Here is a 21,903-nt window from a genome sequence, read left to right as displayed (position 1 = left end):
TGAATTTTCTATAGGTAAACAGTAGTTGAGAATTATCATTTTTCTTCTCATGCAATGAACCTATTCTCAACTTTTAATACAATCATTGCACAGCACTGTAATTGTTTCTAATTATCTATAATTGTGGCAACTAGCACCCTCCCCTGTGTGTAAACAGACATAATTACTAAGCCTTAGTTAAAATTCAGAAGCAGACAAAGAGGCATTTTTGCCTTAAAAATGAAAAGATAAACATTTCTTATGTTTTAGATCAGAGATTGGCAAACTTTTTCGGACAGGGCCAGAAGGACAATACTTCAGGCTTTGCAGGTAATACTGTCTTTGTTGCAGCTTCTCAACCCTGTCCCTGGACCATGAAAACAGCCACAGACAAATGACCATGGTTTTGTTCCAATAAAACTTTATTTATAAAAAACTATCAGTGACTGGATTTGGCCATAGTTTGCAAACTCCTGGTTCAGATGCTCACACCTTACAGTATAAAAACACAGACTGGGTCAAATTCATGTTGAAATAACCAAGTGGGAATTAAAAATAAACTCATTCTCTAGCTTATTGATCAAAGTGAGTGCTTCAAAGTTTATTACCGAGGCTGCCGTGGTGCATGTACAAGTCTCTGCAAGTGGCGCCCCCTGGAGCCGGGGCAGCGCCCAGCCAGCACGGCTCTCCTGGGGGCTCGGACAGTCCACTCCCCGCAGCACCACACAAATAATTCCACCTTGTAGCTCACAGAAACAAAAAAGGACTTACCTGTTTTAAATATTCTCCACATACACACTGATAACTCTACATCTTTATTTTCAGGTCTCAACTCCCTCAGATAAAATCTCAAATTTCTAACCTGCAGAGAAGCATCTCCACTTGAATGGCTCACTGGGACTCAACACGTCCACATGCCCCAAGAGGGAACTCAGTACTTTTTCTTACCCGCCACCGCTGACCTGCCCTGTGTTTGCATCTCCCAGGTCTGGGTAACACCAGTCCTCACAGGGAACTTGGGGAATGGGAGTCAGCCTCGGTTCCGCCTCTCAGCTGCCTGTTCATTTCAGCCTAAATGGCTTTTTTTAAAAACTAGCCTCCATGACAGTATTCATCTTATTAAATTGCACTGATTGATTTATGTGTCTGTTTCCCGGAGTAGGCTGTGAGCCTCTCCCAGGCGGGAAGCATGTTTTATTCATCTTCACATCCCATCGCACGCACAGGCCGCAGGCGCTCCACTCCTCACTGGACAGCGTGCCAACAACAATGCTTCCTACGTGGAGTACGGGTCTGAAATAATAGAAGGGGCAGGTGTGTGCTGGTCTCTGGCTGGTTCCTGGCACAGGGCTCCTCAAACCCTTGCCACGTCCTCGGTGAGAAGAGCACTAGGAGCATCCTTCCTTCTGTTGTGTGGTCTTTGAACCATGCTCCTGGCCTAAACTGCTCAACGTTTCCTGGTAGGAGAGTTTTTTTCTGTTTTAATGAGGCGACCCTTGTGGGCTCCTGGATGGGGGCTGCTCAGCAGAAAAACCAAGTCGTAATTAGAAGCCTGGAACTTTCAGCCCCTCCCCCCATCCTCCAGGAAGGAAAAAGGGGCTGGAAATTTAGGTGGTGATCTATCGGGCCGACAGGATGAAGCCTCCATAAAAGTTCCAAAATGACAGGGTTCAGACGGCTTCTGGGTTGGTAAGCAGGGCTCCAGGCTGGGACGGTGGCACCCCACACCGCCATGGGGGCAGAGCGTCCTGCGCTTGGGATCCTCCACCTATGTCTCTTTCTGTTTGGTTGATCCTCTGCATCCTTTAGCATGTCCCTTGTTATAAAATATACTGGCAGATGGAAGTGTGTCCCTGAGTTCTATGAGCTGCTCTATTGAAAAAGAGAATCCAAGAGGGTGGGAGGGAGTCATGGGCAGCTACAATTTTTAGCCAGGTGGAGCGGGAGTCACGGGTAACCTGGAGACCAGCGACTTGCATCTGAAGTAGGGCACAGCCTCGTGGGACTGAGCCCTTCACCTGTGTGGTCTGGGCTAACTCTGGACAGTGTCAGAATTGAATTGAAGGACACCCAGCTGGTGGCCCAGACACCTGCTTGGTGTGGGGAAGACCCCCCTACATCTGGCGTCAGAAGGGTTGTGAGCATGGCAGCAGTGCGAGAGGAAAGGCGACACGCAGGAGAATGAGTTTGTTCCTAAACAAGAACTGAGTTTTCCACTATTCAATACAAAGATTCATACTTTAAGGTGTTCTTATAATTAGGACACTAAATTATATTTGGCTTCTATATAACACAGAACAGCATTTTAAAAAGTCTTTCTTTGGTATTCAAAGAAACCTTCCTTGAAGCCCTGCATGTAAAGTCAATAAGCGAGTGGTTGCTGTGGCTGCCCTCCGCTCCGTCTCTGTTTCTCAGGGTGAACGTAGAAACAGGACAAGACATGTGATGACAGGATATAACAAGGCCGGTCTGCAGGTCAGACCTGGGGCCTCCAGCCTGTCTCCTGAAACTTGTGCATTGTTCCTGCTCCCCAGAAAAGGGGAATATGGTGAAGTCACCTGGCTTCCTTGTGTCCAGCTTTCTTTTGCAAAAGAATTTGTTGGTTATTTAGCAAGAACATAAAAGAATATTATGAACCTGTAATTTTTCTTATTTAAAAGGCTTTCAGGCCCTGGCCAGAGTGGCTCAGTTGGTTGGCTGTCATCCTGCAAAGTGAAAGGTCGCAGGTTTGATACCCAGGCAGGGCACATACCTGGGTTGCCAGCCCAGTCCCTAGTTAGGGCGCATGGGTGAGGCGACCAACTGATGTTTCTCTCTCACATCCATGTTTCTCTCCCTCTCTTTCTCCCTCCCTTCTCCTCTCTCTAAAAATAAACAAATAAAATCTTAAATAAGTAAATAAATAGATAAAGGGCTCTTAGTCTCCACACCTGAGAACACTCCATGGTGAAATTCTCCAACTTGAAAACCTAAGTTTCCCCTAAATCTCTGGTTTTGTGAACGCCCCTCCCTTCCACTTCAGGGATGGACTCGTGCTGCACAAACGCCCGCTGCAGGAGGTCACGTCGTGTCACAAGAAGACTCTGTTTCGTGAGAGCATTCCCAAGTCAGGCACGAGTCAGTCAGGTAGCTCCTGAAACACAGGAGGCCTCCGAAGAGGGGGACTTTTACACTCCAGAAGGTTTTATGATTAATAAGGCCTGGGGGAGACATTTTTAATTTCTGTTTAGGAGCTGGGAACTCAAACTCTAATTATGTGACATTGAGGAGAATAGTTTCCTGCCTCTGGGTGACTACTGAATACTAAATATTTTAAGGTTCGAAAAGAAGTTGAAGTAAAATAACATATAGATTGAAAACATGCTGGATTACAATATTATTCCATGAACACAATGAAGAATATCAACCTTGGACAGAACCCCAAGCTGCTTTCCCAGCGAGCTCTCTGTTTCTGAGTACACACCATCTGCTTCCATCCCAGGATGCTCAGCGGGCCTGTCTCCAGGGCTTTCCACACAAAGCTATCTGGGAACAAGTCCCCAGCTGTCACAAGGCATGAGAAGAGGACTCCACTTACCCAGTCCTTTGACAAACTTCATAAGGCACATGATGTAACTAGTGGCTGCATTAGCAAAGACCTGGATGTTGTCGGTATTGAGAAAAGCTTCAAATACATCAAACACTGGAGCTTGGCCTTTTCCTGAGGGAGGAAGATTATAGAATTGTAAGGAAGTTAAGTCTCTACCCTTCAGGTTGCCCAAACTCCCAGCACCTTCCACAGGGCCTGGGAAAAATCTGTAGCAAAGCCAGGGTCTTTTGAATGGACAACTGGCCTGGCTCCCATGCTGTACTTTTTAGCTTTGCCTGCAGGGGGAGCTGCAGGAAGGCTACGAAGAGCTCAGTGGGGAGAAGAGAGCGAAGCTTGCTGGATGCAGGGCTGAAGCAATGTGCAGGCTACAGGGCGGTGAAACGTAGGCCTCTGAATTCTTCTGCACACATAATTATAGGGAAGGGGAGGTTTGGATAAATCGTTGATGCATATACTAATTTATTCACACCTGTGCAGAAAAGCGTTCGCATCAAAGGCCTGAGACTGCTGTCCTTAGAAAGGTTTGCTTGCAAGGTTGGCCTTTGGCTGGAGTCTGGGAACCTGGCTCCCAGAATATTTCTGAGCAATAGTTAATCAACAAGGGTAGTTCACTGTGCCTGGACTGTGTAAATAATGTGGTTTATTCTGAACACCTGTGCTCCTTCAGGGAGCCTGGAATTTTGGTATATGCTAGACAGAAGGTGCCTCTGGGACCCCCACCCCCTGCTGTCAGCTGGGTTTCCAATGTGCTTTCCTGGGCTAAAACATTACTCTTACACTGCTGCATTTTTCACTGCTGAGGGGAAGTGTGCTCCGTGGGACGCCCCCCATGCAAAGGTGAGAGCACAAGGAGGCTTATACAGGGGTTCCCCCAGATTCTGACGGCCTTATCCATACTATGTTGCCATATTACATCTCAGCGGTGAGCAAGGTAATAAATCTGGGCCATGTAATAAATCTTAGCATAATTATAGGCTGAGTCCTGAGCCCTTCTGGTGGGTGTCTGAACACTGGCACCCCTGACACAACTCCCCTGGTTGTGGGCATGCTTTACGGATGCCCAGCCATGTCCAGCCAGACCCCAGCCAGATCCTGAAGTTAGAATCTCCAGTGTTAAGATAGGTCTCTGCTTCTTTCTAGCAAGTGGATAACATTTTTCATTTTGGCCTTAGGAATCAGCCTGATACAGATAAGTGTAAGTGAAACAAGAGAAGTCTTAGCCTTTTATCCAAACTGACAGTAAGAGCAGGGCCTGATAGTGCTCAGGGCTCTCGCCTGCTGGCGAAACTCAGAACTCCTGTCCCTGCTGCACCAGCTTATTTCCTGCTGATAAAGCACTGCTGAGTGTCAGTGTCCCCTGCTGCTTAATTTCCTGTGATAGCAAAGAACTTGGCATGAAGAGCTAATGCCCTACAGCAAAACCAACCAGGTATCCTTCCCACTATTACCATTCCTATTCAAGTCCCTTCCAGAGCAATCAGGCAAGAGGAAGAAATAAAGGACATCCAAATTGGAAAGGAAGAGGTAAAATTCTGTCTGCAGATGTCATGATCTTATATACAGAAAACCTTAAAAGACTCTAACAAAAGTTGTTTAGAACTAATAAACGAATTCAGTTGCGTTTCAGGATGTAACACCAGCACACAATCTTACCCATGGAGTAATCACCAACGAGGTAGTCCTTCACCTCAGACTTGTTCCCACTGTGCACCGTTTCCAGGGCACTGAACAAGGGCCTCCAGCCCGACTGGATTTGGGAGGAACACACTTCAACCAGCTCACCAATGGATGTGACAACCTGGCAGAGGCAAAGGAGGCCGCAGTTAACACCCTCTTCTTAAAAGATGCAGGAGAGTTTAAGGGACAGGCAATGTATTTCTCTGTGCCCTATTTCTGGGTTAATTTTAGTGAAAGAGAATGAACAGAACCCAGAGAGGCTCACACAAAAATCTAAATAAGTGCTCATACTGCATTAATTGGCATTTTACTAAGGACGAATGTCGGACAACTTCACAAGCTTATTATTAGCTATTTGTAAATATCTTGCTGTTTTTTAGATTGGGTTTTGGTCTTCTCTCTACTGTCTTTTTATTATTTTAAAGTTATCTATGTATTTTAGATGCAAATCCTTCCTGAGATCTATAATCTGCAAATATTTTTTTCATAACCTTGGGCTTCTCTTTATTTTTTAATGGTGTTAAAAGAGCAAAAGCTTTACATTTTAATGAAGTCCAATTCATTGACTTTTTTCCATGTGTATTTGCGTTAATGAGCAAAGGGTGGCAGGGTGCTCGGGAACTGCTCAGAATGTGGACAGTCTCATGAACCTGCGTGTCATCCTTGCGCGGGGGCCGTGCTCATCTTCTCTGTGTTGTCCCAATTCTCGCATGTGCTGCTAACCTGGGCACCATCAAGTTTTCTTTTTATGGACCATGCTGATGTCATTTTTAAGAAATCTCTGCCTCACTCAAGGTCTCAATGACCATCTCCTATACTTTCTCCTGGAAATAGAGTTTTTTTCTTAGAGTTAAGGTGATCATCCATATTGAGTTATTTTCGTATATACTGAGAGGTAAAAGTGTAGGCCATTTTTATCGCATATGTTCAAGCACTGTTTTCTGAAAATAATATCCTCCCCTTCTGTTGAATTCCAGTGGCTTCCTTGTCAAAAATTAATTGAACCTAAACATGAGAATTTATTTCTGTACTCTATTTAGTTCCATTGAGCTATAAGTGTACCTGTACACCAATATCACACTACATGGATTACGGAAGTTTCAAAATCAAGTAATGTAAATTCTCCAAATTTGTTCTTTTTCTAATTTGTGTTCTCTATTCTCAATCCCTTGCATTTGCATATAAATTTGAGAGTCATCATGCCAATATCTTTAAAAACTCTGCTTGGATTTTGATGGGAATTGCACTGAATATATCAATTTGGAGGAATTTTCTCATTTAAAAATACTGTGTCTTTCAATCCACGAATAGACTATATGTCATTGTTTATTTAAATCATCTTTAATTTTTCTTAGCAATATTTTATAGTTCTCAGTGTATAGGTCTTGAACCTCTTTTGCTAAATTTATTCCTAAATATTTTTATTATTTTAATGATCTTGTGAATGGAACTGTTCTCCTTATTTCAATGTTTGATCATTTATTTCTCAGATATAAGAACTCAATTGATTTTAGTATGTTAATCTTATATCCAGTGACCTTATTTAATTCACTAATAATTTTAATAATTTTTTGTAAATCCCTTAGGATTGTCTACATACAAGGCCATGTTATTTATGTATTAAGAAAAGTTTGCTTTTCTTTTCAAGCCTAGATGCCTTTCTTATACAATGCATAAAAGTTATAATATTAAATAGAAATAGTGAAGATGGAAATCCTTGCCTGGTGCTGATCATAGGGAAAAAGCACCCAGTCCTTCCCCACTAAGTGTGACATTAGGTGTAGCTTCTCAAAGATGCTCTTTATCCAACTGAGGAAATTCCTTCTACTCCTCATTTCTTTGAAGTTTTTTGTTTAAATTAAAAAGGGATGTTAAATTTTGTTAATTTCCAAAACTATTTACATGATCATGTGGTTTCAATCCTTTATTCTACTAATAAAATATGTTACATTGATTGATTTTGAGCTGTTAAACCAACCTTACACTCCTGGGATAAATTCCATATGTAACAGTGTTTAATCTTTATATATTGCGGATTTAGCCTCTAATAATTTTTAGTTTTTTAATCCTTACCTGTGGATGTTTATTGATTTTAGAGAGAGAGGAATGGAAAGGAGAGGGGTGAGAGAGAGACAGAGACAGAGACAGAGAGAGAGAGAGAGGGAAAGAGAGATCAATTGGTTGCCTCCCATACATGCTCTGACTGGATATCCAACCCACAAGCTAGGTATGTGCCCTGACTGGGGATTGAACCCGCCACCTTTCAGTATACAAGATGATGCTCCAGCCAGCTGAGACACCCAGCCAGAGCTCTAACAATTTTTAAAGAATTTTTTAGGTTTAATTTCGTGAAGAACATTGGTCTATAGTTTTCTTGTGGCTTTAGTATTAGAGTAATATTGGTCCCATAAAATGTGTTTGGTAGTGTTCCTTCCTTCTCTATTATCTGATAAGAGTTTGTATGAGGCTGGTGTTATTTCTTTCCTGAACAGTTTATAGATTTTTTACTGAAGCCAACAAGGTGTAGATAGTTTTGTGGCAAGATTTGAAATGACTAATTCAATTTCTTTACTTGATATAGATTTAATTGGATTTTCTATTTCTTACTGAAAAAGTTTTGGTTATTTGTACCTTTCTAGGAATTTTTCCTTTTGGTTTAAGTTGTTTTACTTGTTGACATAAAATTGCTGATAATATTCTCATAATTCTTTTGATTTCTCTAGTGTCTTCAGGACTGTTTCCTCTTTCATTCTTGACTTTGGTAGTTTGCAGTTTCGTTGATATTCCCCTGTTTTTTGTTTCCCTATTTCATTGGTTTCTGTTCTGGTCATTATTTCCTTTCAGCTTCATTAGATAAGCTCTTCTTCTAGGGTCTTGGGGTGAAAACTTAATGATTTCAGATCTTTCTTCCTTTCTAATGTGAGCATTTGCAGGTATAATTTCCCCTGCATTCCATAACTTTTGATATGTTGTTATACTTTCATTTTCATTCATTCAAGATATTTTCTAATTTTCCTTGTGACTTCTCCTTTGACCCATGAACTCTTTAGAATTTTAAATAGTTTCTTTGGTTTCCAAATATTTGGGCATTTTCCAAATTTCTTTCTGTTACTTATTTTGAATTTAATTCCATTGTGGCTGGAAAACATACTTCGTATAATTTTAATTCTATGAAAGGTACTGAGGATAGCACAGCATCTATCATGGAGAAAATTCCATGTGCACTTAAAAATAATCTGTATTCTTTTGTTATGTAGAGTGTTTCAGATCCATAGTAATCTACCGTCGAGTTGTTCTACCAGTTACTTAGAGAGGAGTGCTGCAATGTCCCCTACAATTTTTGTATCGTGGTAAAACTATGCATAACATAAAATTACAATTTTAACCATGTTTAAGTATACAGTTTAATGGCACTAAGTACATTCACCTTGTTGTGCAGCTATCACCACCATCCATCTCCAGAATACTTTCCTCCTTCCAAAATGAAACTCCATACCCATTCGACAGTAACTCCCCACTCCCCTGCACTGAAGTTCTTACGTTGTCTATTTTTCCTTTCGATTCTGTATTTGCTTCATGCACTTTTAAGGCTTTATTGTTAGGTACATAGACATTCATAATTGATGTGACATCCTAGTATACTGACCCTTTTCTAATTATGAAATATCTCTCTTTGTTTCTAGTAATATCTCTTGCATTAAAGTATATTTTGCCTGACATTAATAGAGTGACTGCAGCTCTTTCATGGTTAGTGTTCCCATGGAAAATCATCGCTAGTCCTCTTACTTTCAATCTACTTGGGTTTTTGAATCTAAAAATCTGTCTCCTGCAGGCTGTGTATTGTAGTATCTGATTGTTCTATCCTGTATTATACACTCTGCCTTTTAATAGAAGTTTCATCAATTCATGTTTTTTAACATCTTTACTGAGAGAGAAATATATAATAAGATTTACCCATTTATAGAGAATAATCCAGTACTTTTTAAGTGTATTCAGAGTTGTACAAGCATCACCACCATTTGATTTGAGCACATTTTCAGAAGTCCCATCCCCCAACCTCAGCACCTGTTACCAGGCACTCCCCACCCACCACTCTGCCCTCGGCCCCTGGGCATTCACTCATCTACTGTCTGCACAGGTCTGCCTGTTTTGGACATTTCATATAAATGCAGTCTTATGACATATGGCCTTACACTGTCTTCTGGCCTTCATTCCTTCCGGAGAAGTCAGCAGCTGTGGTCCCTGTGTAGTACCGAACTGTTCTTGTTACTCTGAAGATTTTGCCTTCGTCTTTGAGCTCTTTGATTATAATGCATCTTCTACGGATCATCTTTGTGTTGGTGTTAATTGGGGTTCCTTTATTTTTCTAAATGTACGTACCCCTGTCTATTTCTTCTTCTTCTGGACTCCTTTTACACGTACACCTGACATTGTCCTGCAGGTCTCTAAGGCTTTATTTATTTTTCATCAAAATTGATTCTCTCTGATGTTCAGAATGGATACTTTATATTAATCTACTTTGAATTTCACTGATTTTTTTTTCTTCTGCCATCTCCCATCTTGCCAGTAAGCCCTTCTAGTGCATTTTTCATTTAGTTATTGCCCTTTTGAACAGTAGAATTCACATGTTTCATTTTCTGATTTCTCTGTTCACATTTCCATTCCTGAGTCCCTATCACCATCTACCATTAACTCCTCAAACACACTGATGATAGCGAAGTCTCTGTCCCCCACCTTTAATACGGGGACACCTCTGCGGCGGGTGGTTCGTGTTTACTGTTCTTCCCCCGAGTATGTGTCACTCTTGTTTCTTTGCAGGTCTCATAATTTTTTTTCACTGAAAATTTGACATTTTAGATAACATAGTATAGCACTGCTGGATTTTGACTCCTTTTTCTGAGTTTTCTTAAAAAACAACAACAACAATAACAACTAAGTTACTTGGACATAAACTGTGGAATCTGTCTCTTCCTGTAGTGTCAGGCAACAATGTCTCTGCTCAGTTTCTTTATTATTGTTTTTTAAGCCCAACTTTCCAGTGTTTGTCCCCATGTCAACACGGGTTAGTCAGTGGTCACGGATGAGGTGGGCAGAGACTGTGCTCGAACACACATCTTGGGCCTTGAGGGCTTCCGCCTTCCTCCAACCAGTCTGTGTCTGTAGGCGGGGGAGAACATTCACAGTGCAGCCGATACTTTAGTCTCCCTTGTTTTTTACTTTCCGATGGGACTTGCATGGTCTACCCTGTGTGGGTCCATGTTTCAATCAGGCGGATGTGTGAGGAACTTACCTAGTTCTTCTGAGAATCTCTGGTTTCTAGGTTCTCATGACACATTTCTTACTGGTTCACTGCTCACTGCAATGGCAGGTTAGCAAGGCTGCAGGATTTTTCCATTCATTTCCTAATGAATCCACCACTTTGAGCTGACAGATCAATGATCTTTTTCCCTTTTCTCCAAATCAAGTGTGTCCCTCACAGCAGGAAGGCTGACTTGCCCAGTCAGTCCCGCACTGGTCAAACTATTATTCTTGTCAAAAGCTTAGCCGTAAAGGGAGACGGTGCAGTCTTCAGCTAGATGGTCACAGACTCCCACTGTGCTGAACCATAATTCTAGCAAGAACTATTTTTAAGCATAAATGCTACTCAATTTGTTGTCTGCCCTTGGTCAATTTCCAGAGCTCTGAAATGGTTGCTTTGGACAATTTTGCCCCCTCTAATCCTTGATTCTTGTGAGAATTCACTGACTTCTTTACGCCACTATAGCTGAAGCCCTTCTTGTTCTGTATCTTTCTGACAATATTTCAGTAGGGTTATTTTAAAGTTGGTCTTTGATAACTCTGAAATTATCTGGATCCCTGGAGGAGTGTGTATGTGTCTACGTTTACTGACATTTTGTTTTCAATGGTATGTTATTTCCTAATGAGCCTGATTAGTTTTGATGGAATGCAGACATTGTACCTGTAGCATTAAGAAATAATGATGTCACGTTCTCGTTAGGGATTATTTGAAGTTGGGTATTATTTTCTGCTAGGACTAGTCTATTTAAGTTTCACCCTTCCTCCTAGGAGATCCCATTCTCTTCATGATTCTAACCCAAGACGTCAAGAAGTTACAGATTGGCAGGCCCCAGGCTTCCGTTTGTCTTAGCTGCTTAGTCCTCCAGCTTCTGAAATGAATTGATTCCATGTTAGGAAAAGCAACCCCAAGTACCAGGCTGGGCGCCTGGGTGTCCTTTTTCTCCTAGATCATGGCCTTCAAGTTATTCAACCTGGTTGTAATATTTCAATGCTTTCCAATGAATAAAAAAAATTTTTTCCAGGTTTTTCTAGTTGTTCCCATGGAAGCTGATCTGAACTACTTAGTTCACTATTCCTGGAATTCCTCAACCTAGCCTTTCAGTATGAACTCATATCTTCATTCTTCTTTTGTTTCATTAAAATTATTTAATATTTTGCATTGAAGATACCAATATTTCTATTTCTAGGCCTGATTGTACCATATTATAGTTTCAGTAGCTCCCTCTGACCTTGTTTCCCTATGTGTTTTGTGATATTTTTTAAATACTGTGAACTCACATCTCTTGGAACTTCATTTGTAGGATTATTTTTTGTGGCCTGAGTTGAAATTCCTGGGGGAATTTTGCTGCTTTGTATGATGGCTGTGTAAAGTTCCTAGACCACCAAGGAACCACCAAGGTGGTGGTTCCTAGACCACCAAGGACCACCAAGTGGTGCATTTTCATTTACTGACTCCACAGAAGGGCTAGCTTATAATTTTAATCCCGGAAAGTTACTTTTTTTATCTTTACTAAGAGCCAATGTTAGAAACAGCCTGATCAAATTCTCAGGGAGGGAGGGTGGCACTTGCATTCATTTCTAATTCAACCTTGGCCCAAGAGAACACCAATTTTAAAGATTTGTGTTGAAATTTGTCTCCTCTTCTTGTGGCCTCAAGAATGTGATAGCGGCTATACCTGGTGTGGCTCAGTGGGCTGGGCATCGCCCTGCAAACTGAAAGGTTGATGGCTAGATTCCCAGTCGGGGCACATGCCTGGGTTGCAGGTCAGGACACTGGTTGGAGACGTGCGAGAGGCAACTGATCGAAGTTTCTCTCCCTTTTTCTCTCTCCCTTCCTCTCTCTCTAAAAATAAACAAATAAAGTCTTTAAAAAAGAATGTGATAGCAGAACCCAGTTTCACCTGATGGCAAATTCCACCACAGCCAAAGCAGTCTCAGCACTGCTCACTTCTGTGTCTCCCCCTGCTACTTAGTTGTGGGCATCTTAGTATTCCTCACTTTCTTGCCGGAGTGCCAATGTATTTAAAAAGAATTTTAAGCCTTTATTTGACATTTTTAGATTTCAGAGAGAGAATCTGTGTTCCTAGATTACTATCATGCTGGTTATGGCATCTCCACTTAGTTTCTTCACCATCTGTGCACCAGTTGAGGGTATGGTTAAGAGTACAGACCAGGAAAGCCTGACTGACTAGGTTCAAATCCCAGTTCCCCTAAGCACTGGATCCTCAGCTAAATTGGTTCGCTTTACTTTTCTTTTTTTTTAAATTTTATTTATTTATTTTTAGAGAGGGAAGGGAGGGAGAAAGAGAGAGAGAGAGAAACATCAATGTGCACGGTTGCTGGGAGCCGTGGCCTGCAACCCAGGCATGTGCCCTGACTGGGAATCGAACCTGCGACACTTTGGTTCACAGCCTGTGCTCAATCCACTGAGCTATGCCAGCCAGGGCAGCTTGCCTCTCTTTGTCATAGATTCCACATAGAGGATTATTGGGAAGGTGAAATATGCAAAGTTCACAAAACAGCACCAGTCTGTGCACTCCATAAGAGCTAGCTGTGATGATGACAATGCTGGTTACCATGACACACTGACCTGGTCTTGCACATCCTCGTCGCACAACTCTAGCTGCATAATACGCTCAAAGGGTCGGAAGAGTGCTTCATTAAAGTGGAAGTGAGGTGGCTCATTCCAGTCAGTGAGAACCTCTGTCAGTATATCGTGGATGAAGGAAACAGCCTTCTGAGACACATGTCTTTCCTTATGGCAGGCAGCCTGCAAGATTCATGAGAGAACAGAACACCATTGGAACTTCAGGCAAGTCAGAGTCTGGTTTCTGAAGGTTTTCCTAACCCACCTCATTGCAGGGAGGTGGATGCGGCAATGCTGTTAAAGAATTCTTCAATGCATGCATACAGACTAACAACACACTAAATTGCATATTTAATAATCTAACAAACTGATTAGACACAACTCCAATTAAATGTTTCTAGAAAAATCACAGTGTCTAGTAATTTCTTCTTCTTCTTAAGAATATAACATGACAGTTTTCTTGGATGGCATAGAGCATGCTGACTATACAGACATCAGAACTGCCACGGTCTTGTCTTTCTTAGCTGTGCCCCAGACACACACAGGTCAGAGGAGTCATCGGTCCCTCAGGGAGGTGGGCCAGCTGCACCAATGAAGCTCTGACGAGTTGAGGGCCCCTGCATCCAGCCCCATCAGTAGTCCCCTCCCGCCCTGACCCTGGGCTTGGATGTGTGGCTTGCTTTGATAATAGCAAATGTTATAGAAGTAGGGAATTGTAAAGTTGTTGTGATTTGGGGTTGGTTCTCTTGCTTTCCTTTGGAATTCTAAAAATGCCACGAGAATGAGCTGGGGCTAATCTGCTGGAGGCTGAGAGAGCCTGTGTGTCCAGCCTCCCCAGTCAAGGCCATCATGACCCAGCTGACCCCAGGTGACACGTAAGGCCAGCTGAGGTCAGCCAAGGCTGGCTGAGACTGGAAGTTGTGCCAGCCGAGCCTAGCTCAAGTTTCTGACCCAGGTGTCCATGAGGTAAATAAACGGTGGTTGTTTTAAATCCTAGGTCTTTGAGATGGTGAGTTATAATGTAATAGATAACTGATATACTGTTTCTCCATAACTAAGTTATTATTCTCTATTCCTTTTCCTTACTAGAATGTTCTCAAGTTAGTGAATTAAGTTCCCAAGACATACTTTATGACATATCTCTACCAGAGAAGCACTAGAGAGCTATTAAGAATAGTTATCCCTGCAATACAAAGCAACAATTTTCCCACCAACTTAGAAGTGGCCACTCAGCATCACTGAGCTGCGGAGGCGGAGAGTTGCTCTATGATTTACCATATGAACTGCTTTTCCCAGCATTCACTCTGTTGGGAAAACCAGGATGCACGGTTCTCCTACCCAGAGGGTACCGCCAAGACTGCAGTTAGCCATTAGAAAAGGGAGACTGGCGGGAGCAAAAGGCACTGTTGGAGTCACGGACAGAAGCAGAGCTTCAGGCTCAGGTTGACACCAGGTCATAAAAAATGAAAACTGCCCACCTTGTAAAGGAAGAGGGTCAGAATGAGACCAGGGCAGTGCTGCCCTTTGGGGTGATTCTTCAGATGCCATGAGGTATAATCAGAGAGCTATGATGCCTGTGACTGGGTGATGGTAACCTTCTCATTGCACTGTGGCCACACAGTGCTGTGTCCACACATGGACTGGGGAGCCCTGGGCTGGCTGTGCCGGTGGAGTTCCCTGAGCTTGCCCCTCCCCCAGCATTCACCTCCACCAGGTGCGGGGCCACGAGGCTCCAGCAGCGCATGACGTGGAGCAGCGGCCTCGATCTGCTGCGCACGATCCTCAGCATGGCGTCCCCGAGGCGGAACAGGTGCAGGGCACTTTTGCGGTCTTGGGTGGACTTTACTTCTCCTACGGGGAGAGACCATGAAAGCCATCAAGCCCAAACTCAGAGATGGTTTGACCCGTTCAAGCACAGAGAGAGGATGGAAATCGAAGAACTGCACTCAGACCAGAAGGATTATTGGGTGAGTGCTAACCAAGGCAGGCGAGGAGCCTGGATTCGAGAGACTTAGGTGGTTCACTCAACACGGCCCGTCCTGCCTCTCCTCGTCACCACGACATTCCCAGTGGCTGCCGTGACAAGTGTGAGTCACGCTTGTTGACAAGGGAAGATGGCGCAGTCGCTACACAGGTGGGCTGGGGAGTCAGGCTGCCTGGGCACAAATCCTGTCTTCACCATTACAGCAGGGTTACAGCAGGCCAGAGATTTATGTCTGATCCACAGTTTCTCATTGTAAAAGTGGAGATGACAAGATCCATTTCTTAAAGTTACTTTAGGGATTAAATGTAGTAATACTCATAAAGTGCTTAACACAGGCACATACTACCTGGCCCACGCTCTGAGCAGTCATCATGACTATTGTCACCGTCATCTTGCACGGTCACCATCCACTCTGCCAATCCTTAGTGGCCCCTGTGAAGCCCTTCCAAGCAAGCTGGGCCCCTCCGCTACCTGATAACATGCTATCTAGACAGATCTGCTTTGCTCAGTACAGTCCTTGCCCACTCTGATCTTGCATTCTTTCTCTTTAATAAGCAGAAGTACATATTCTCTCATGGAGCCTACAATATACACATCAGCAGAGGTGTGAATCCACATTCCTTTCACATACTACGTTAGCTTACAAAAGATAGAGATTTCATGGAGGGTGTCTATTCAAGAGATACTATTCCTTTCCTGAACTGACAACTAATTACATAGAAATTCAAATATATTTTAACTTGATAAAAGCCATTAGTATGTATTTTTTTTATTGCTGTTCCAGTGCAGTTGTCTCCACTTTCACCCACCTCGGCCCCCTGTCCCACCCAACCCCGCCTCCCACCCTCGAACCTACCCTCTTTGGCTTTGGCTTTGCCAGGTTCCCCTTAGTCTTCCCCACTCCCTGCCGACCCATGGCCTGTTGCTTCCCCTTCACCGCCTGCCTACAAAATACTGATCATTAGCAGGCTCTTCCAACCACAATGCTTCTAATTAGCCTTACCATAGCAAGTAAACTTCAAAATGACAGTAGTAATAACCAGCGACATTTACTGAATGTTCACTGTGCATCAGACATTGTGTTGGTTCTTTGCCTCTTTAATCGTTTTAATTTTTAAAGCAAACCTTAAGAAATAAGTGTAATTACTGCCATTTTACAGATTAGTAAATCAAATACCAGAGAGGTAAACTGACTTGTGCATCTGATAAATGGTGAAGGCAGCATTTTGACTCATGTCTGATTGACTTCTCAGCGCTTCCTCTCCTGGGTCTGCTGCCTCCTCCTGACCCTGCTCATCGCTTTGTGTGAGCTCAGAGCCTGGTGAATTCTCCAATGCAAAAGACGCGGGAGGTGGCCCTGGGCTCAGAGGTGCTCCAGAAGTCTGATGGTTCTGGAAGGTCGGCCTTATATAACTAAGGTTTTAAAGTCCATCGAACACTTGCAGGGAAAGGACAGTGGTTCTCAAATTAGAATCTGCACTGAGGATCAAAAGGCCAAAAATATTACACTTAGAACTTCAGATCCTAAAGATGGAAGGGACCCAGAGGTTGTGCAGTCCGACCTGCCACACAGCTCTGAGCCCCTGTCGGAATTCATCGGGATGAGGTACTCACTGTTCTAGCACCACCACCCCCTGTCAATGGACAGTTGCATTTCTGAGCAGCCACCACCCATTAGGGACCACAGGACAATTCAGTACAACTCTATTCCCTCTTTCAGAGGTGGGCCTTCAAGAGGGCCTTCATCTGGCCTTGTGCATGAATACAATCATACTGACCCACAACTAAAGGGTATGCATGAGAGCGTTTTTTCTAGGAGTGGCACGAGATTTCTCTCACCCTTCCATTTCTCTCTCCCACCCTCGTTCTGGAATCAGTAGGTGCTTCTGCAAGTTGTCTGGAGTGAGGCAAGTACTGCGGTCTGTGATATGGAGAAGGGTTCCCACCCTCACGAGAGCTATCTGCACCCTGAGTAGCCACACAACTTCTATGTCACGAGCCCAAACCTTAGTAGAAACACCTAGCCCAGCTCCAGTGGTAACACCTGTAACAGTGGCAGCGGCGACACTTCCACTCCTAAAAAGTCATCCCACCACTCACCCAAACATACACATGATGCCCTAAAACTAGAAGACAAATTAGCCAGGGTGACCGTGTGCACAGGGAATATGGACTCCAGTCTCAGCCAGGATGCTGATATCACAGATCCGGGCTGATTCCTGCCAACCTCACGGCACGGCTTCTTCCGGGAAGGAATTACCTGGCATGGCCAGCGAGTAGTCAACTGTGTCGGTAACAGAATGGAAAAGCTGGGACTGCGACGCTTTCTTCAGCTGGTAAAGAAAACCTCCCAAAGCCATGAGGTTCAACTTATCTGTAGCATCTTCAAAGAGCCTGGATGAGACAAAAAGATTTGTTTCTTGGAAACAATTCAGCAAAGCCTTTAGGGCAGAATGATTATGGTAATTTTGTTGGATGTGATTAATGAAAATGTTGTGTAAACATTGTAAGGAAATATATGGTATCATTATATCTAGTGTGACTGTGTACAAGTATGCTCTGACTCTGAGAGTTTAATCTGAAGGGCACAGGCTACAGTTAAAAATAAAATCCTTGTATCCCAGGGCATAGCTCAGTCATTGGAGGCACTCAAGAAAAAAATTTGCTAAGATGTTGAAAGATGGCAGAGCATTGCTCCCAGGAACTGAATAAATGGGAACAGAATTCTTTGAATTAGCTGCAATCTCATGAGCCACATTAAAGAAAACCCCAGTAAGTTAATTAAGGCTTCTGTTGGGCCACAGTTGATGAGCCTAACACTGGGCGTGGCTCTGAGGACACCAAACCCATCCTGGAAGCTCCCTGGGGCAGGGGTGACCGTCTTCATCCCTCTGACTCAGGCACCTGCAGCCCAGTACACAGTGGAAGCTCCCACATCTACTGGAATAATGAATATTCCTTCACTTAATGGGCCTTACAGGTTCTCGTTTTTCCCACTCAGCCGGCACACACATTCCAGTAGGAGTGAGGGAGGAGGAGCTGAGCACAGGTAGCAGGGCTTAGAGGAGGGGCCAGGTTCGCTGGCATTCAGAACGCTGGGCTCAGGAGTGGGTTTACATGGCACACCAGGAATGAGGCAAGCCGGCCTTCCCCTGGACTTGGGTCATCCGAGGCCTGCCCTCCAATCCTGTGGTGACACCAGAAGCGCAAGCAGCCCCTGGGTGCCACGTGCTGGGTAAGGGAGAGTGTCTCTAACAGAAACTGAATAACAAATCCCTTTTGAAGGAGTAATCTGAGACACAAATCAGGGAATTAATCATTCATAAATTATTGTAACAGACACATTTTTCTTGCTGTACTGTAATTCCAATTTTAACACCATTTGGTATCTGGATCTCATGAACCATTTCTTTTTCTTCTTTCCTAGTAAGAAGAAAACAGCGGTGAGTGTTACATCCCACCTGACACCTGTATCCAGATTCCACAGTACTTTCCCAGCCACCTTGTTGGATAAACGGGGAAAAAGAGATCATTGCATTGAGTTAGTTCATATACTGGGTTAGCAGATGAAGGGGAAACTGAGTCTCAGAGCAACTGCTTATACACATGACCTTGCAGGTGGTTGGGGTCAAGGCCAGGAAAGAAGCGGTGTCCTGAGTTCCAGCCAGTGAGTGCGCTTCCCACTTCTCCACCCCCTGCTGTCCGTCCTCACCCTAGGAACTTCACTGAGCCTGTGCAGGGCAGTCTGGGAGACAACGACAAAGTCTGGAGAGAGAAGTGAGGTGGTCTAACATGCAACTGGCAACCAAAAGCACTTTCAACATCAAGACTGTCACCAAACATTTGGTGTTATTGTTGATTTCCCCCCCTCTCAAACTTAATGTGGTTTGGGGCGTCATTTAACAACATATCACACTCTGGGGTGTGGGATTTTAAAATATTAATTATCACAAAAATAGTGGATGTTTACTATTTGCCAAGCTGTGTCCTCAGAGCTTCAAGTGCACTCATTCACTTAACCTCATGGCTACCCTGTGGGAGAGCCACTTCCTGAGCCGATTTCACGATAAAGAAAAGAGAGGAAGCTGCCTGAAGTCAGGGAGCAAGGCGCCCTGCCCCCAGAGCCTCCAGTCCAGTCGCTAGACAACAGCTCATTCTAAGGGTGGGGCGTGGCAGGAGAGAGAAATTAGGTTTGAACAAAACGAAGAGAGGTTTACATGGCGAACACATCAGGTTGGCCCAGCAGTGCTTTTGAGACCGGAGGAGACAGATGGAGGTGTAGCCAACAGGTGAGGGGTGCCGTATGGTGGGCAGCCCCGCTGGGGCACGGTGAGGGGGTGGGGTGTGCACACACACCTGTCGGCCTGCGTGGACAGCGTGAGCACGGCCTTGGCGGCGCTGCTCCCGGTCATGAGGCTGCCCCCGCGGAAGTCACAGGCCCGGCCTCGGCCGCCTTCCCTGACGAGCTCTTGGATGGAGAGGGGCTGGATGACGGGGGCCATGCTCAGCGAGCTCTCCTGCTCCGGGCTCTGCTCCGGGGGTGAGCCCTCACCCTCCAGGTCCCCGAGCAGTCCAGGGCCGCCGGGTGCCTTCTGGGGCTGGCTGATGGTCAGCGCGGGCTGGGAGGTGCCATCGCTGAAGTGGGTGTGCTCCAGCGTGCCCACGTACTCACACACCCTGGAGAGAGTCACAAGCGAGCAGCTGTTGAAAGTTGCAGCTCAATCAACTGGACCAACTCTGTAAATCCCACAGTGAGAGAGAAAGGAGGTGCAGCTAGTTCTACAGTGCTCCCCAAATTCTCTCCTTCCTCTGGTGGGTGCCACCTCTCCCCGGCTGCCCTCCCTCACTCTACATACTTCTGAGTTGGACCAGACAGCCTGGCAGTGCGGTGAGGATTCCTCAACCTCCCCCACCCCTTACTGGGAGAAAGGTGGGCAACAACGCTCTGTTCACCCCTTCCGTCCTGGCCAGCTGACGGCTTTTCTGGAGTTGGGCTGTGTGAGTGGATTTCCCCAAGGGGTCCTCCTCCTCCATCCCTAGTGCTCTGGTTAGGACTTGGCAAGTATTTCCTTGCTTTGGGGGGCCTAGGAAGTGTGCGCATGGCTGACAGGCCCTATGACCACCCTGGGCCTCTCTCAGGGGTCCTGCCCCACCGTGGCCTCCCTGCTCCTGACAGCTCCACAACTGTCATGGTAAACTCGGAGAAGAGTCACAACCTACGGCACAGCTACCAACTTCCACACTGTTTGTTCCCAACAGAACCCGGGATTGAGATGGTTCATACGAGGCCCCCCACCCCAGAATAAATCCAGTCATGGTCAGGACCATCCTGGAGAATCCACTGTGATATTCTACAGACAATTTTTATTTCATATAAATTGCCTGGCTATAATCGAAGTCTTTCACTTCTTCCCTTTTTGCTTGTGAGAGCAACAAAGAGGGGACCAGCCTTCACCCTGGCTCCTTCTCATCGTGCTCCTCTCAAGATGGGGTTTTCAAGCCCTGAGCGATCTGCATGCTTCTCTCTTTCAAAGGGGACAAACACTCATGACTGTATTTGCCTTTAGGATATTAAACTGAACCCAGATCTGGCCCGTGCCCTGGGCGAGCTGGGGGTGACTGCCCAGCGGGAGGCGTCGGGGGCTCACCGCACCTGCTGAGGAGGATAAGCAGCAGCAGGTGCAGCACTGGACCTGGGCCTGCGAGGGAGCGGGCGGGGCTCCCTGCACTGTCCCGGGTCTGCGCAGTGAGTGCCAGTGCCCGGGAAGGCGCACTCTGTCTCGGCTGCAGGAGGACTATGGAGTCCTCTCCCTGCTGTTGTTTTACAGGGGCTGTGCACTGTGCAACTGGTGCGGGGTGGAGGGGTCTTTTCCCTTCCATGCTACAAATCTTGGAAACAAATTTTCAGTCCGTCTTTAGCACAATGTACTATTCTATTTTTTCCTTTCTCTAGCTAAATTAAAAGTAGGCATCTTGTACTTCATGTGTCCATGTAAGCTATCCAAAATCCTATCCTTTTTTAAATGAAGAGGACATTAATAAACATAACAGCAAAGTTATACGGCTGACACATGACCAGCTTTTAGATCTGCATAGTATTCACTTAACTTACATGACTTTTATCCTCCGCTACTTAAGAAATTGTTTTTTTTCCTTTGTATAATACATCTGCCTCTCACAGCCAATGTTAATAATCTGTTCATAATCCCCCAAATCAAATTCTGCCACTCTGTGCTCTAAGACACACATTCAGTTGGGCCCCTATTCCCTCTTCTCTTTTTAATCCCTCATTTGGGACTGACCCAAACTCTGGGGGTTATTGCCATCTGTTCAAGTGCTGGCAGACGCCGGTGCCCGGCCCTTCCATTGCCCCCAGGCTCCCGAGGCAGGGTGGGTGCCACGTGGGGCGGTGGTCCCATCATGCACCTGAACACGTGTGGCCAGCAGTCCGGGTTGTGGCTTCCCATCTCCAGGCCGACGCTGAGGATGGCGTCCATGCACAGGACGTGGGCTGTGTGCAGTGACACCCCGTGCAGCTTCCCGATCTGCTCCAGCTTCTGCTCCACTTTCAGTTTCACTGTGCCAGAGAGACATTCGTGAAAGTAACATTCCGAGAGAGGGAGACAGGAAGGACGGAAAGGAGAGAACGTGCTCCCATGCAAGGGCAGAGGGACACAGTGGACATCACTGGCAGCAAGGTCCCCAGGGGCAGGTCCCTGTGGTTCATCATGCACACTGCCCGACCCTCGGGCCCCATGGACACTGGAGACGCGAGCTCCGTGGCTTCAG

General features: G+C 45.1%; 1 protein-coding gene and 1 non-coding gene across 5 annotated transcripts in view; both read right to left on the bottom strand.

Annotated features, from left to right (window-relative positions):
• The window catches only part of ARFGEF3 (ARFGEF family member 3), a 165,805-nt gene that overhangs the window by 34,669 nt on the left and 109,233 nt on the right, over nt 1-21,903 (bottom strand). For all 4 annotated transcript variants that reach the window (XM_045842823.1, XM_045842824.1, XM_045842825.1 and 1 more), the window contains 7 exons: nt 21,541-21,691; nt 19,471-19,791; nt 17,375-17,508; nt 14,836-14,981; nt 13,134-13,313; nt 5,222-5,366; nt 3,557-3,679 (listed from right to left, as the gene is read on the bottom strand). In XM_045842823.1, the coding sequence (XP_045698779.1) occupies nt 3,557-3,679; nt 5,222-5,366; nt 13,134-13,313; nt 14,836-14,981; nt 17,375-17,508; nt 19,471-19,791; nt 21,541-21,691 (1,200 nt within the window). The remainder of the gene's footprint in view (nt 1-3,556; nt 3,680-5,221; nt 5,367-13,133; nt 13,314-14,835; nt 14,982-17,374; nt 17,509-19,470; nt 19,792-21,540; nt 21,692-21,903) is intronic.
• On the bottom strand, nt 5,872-5,976 carry LOC123822272. The gene has a single exon (XR_006786247.1). It is a non-coding gene; the product is annotated as a U6 spliceosomal RNA (small nuclear RNA).

Source organism: Phyllostomus hastatus, unplaced genomic scaffold (genome assembly GCF_019186645.2).
Source record: "Phyllostomus hastatus isolate PE091 unplaced genomic scaffold, TTU_PhHast_1.1 phas_contig_40, whole genome shotgun sequence".
Lineage (NCBI taxonomy): Eukaryota > Metazoa > Chordata > Mammalia > Chiroptera > Phyllostomidae > Phyllostomus > Phyllostomus hastatus.
Note: the sequence above shows the minus strand (reverse complement) of the source record. Positions and strands in the feature narration are given on the sequence as shown.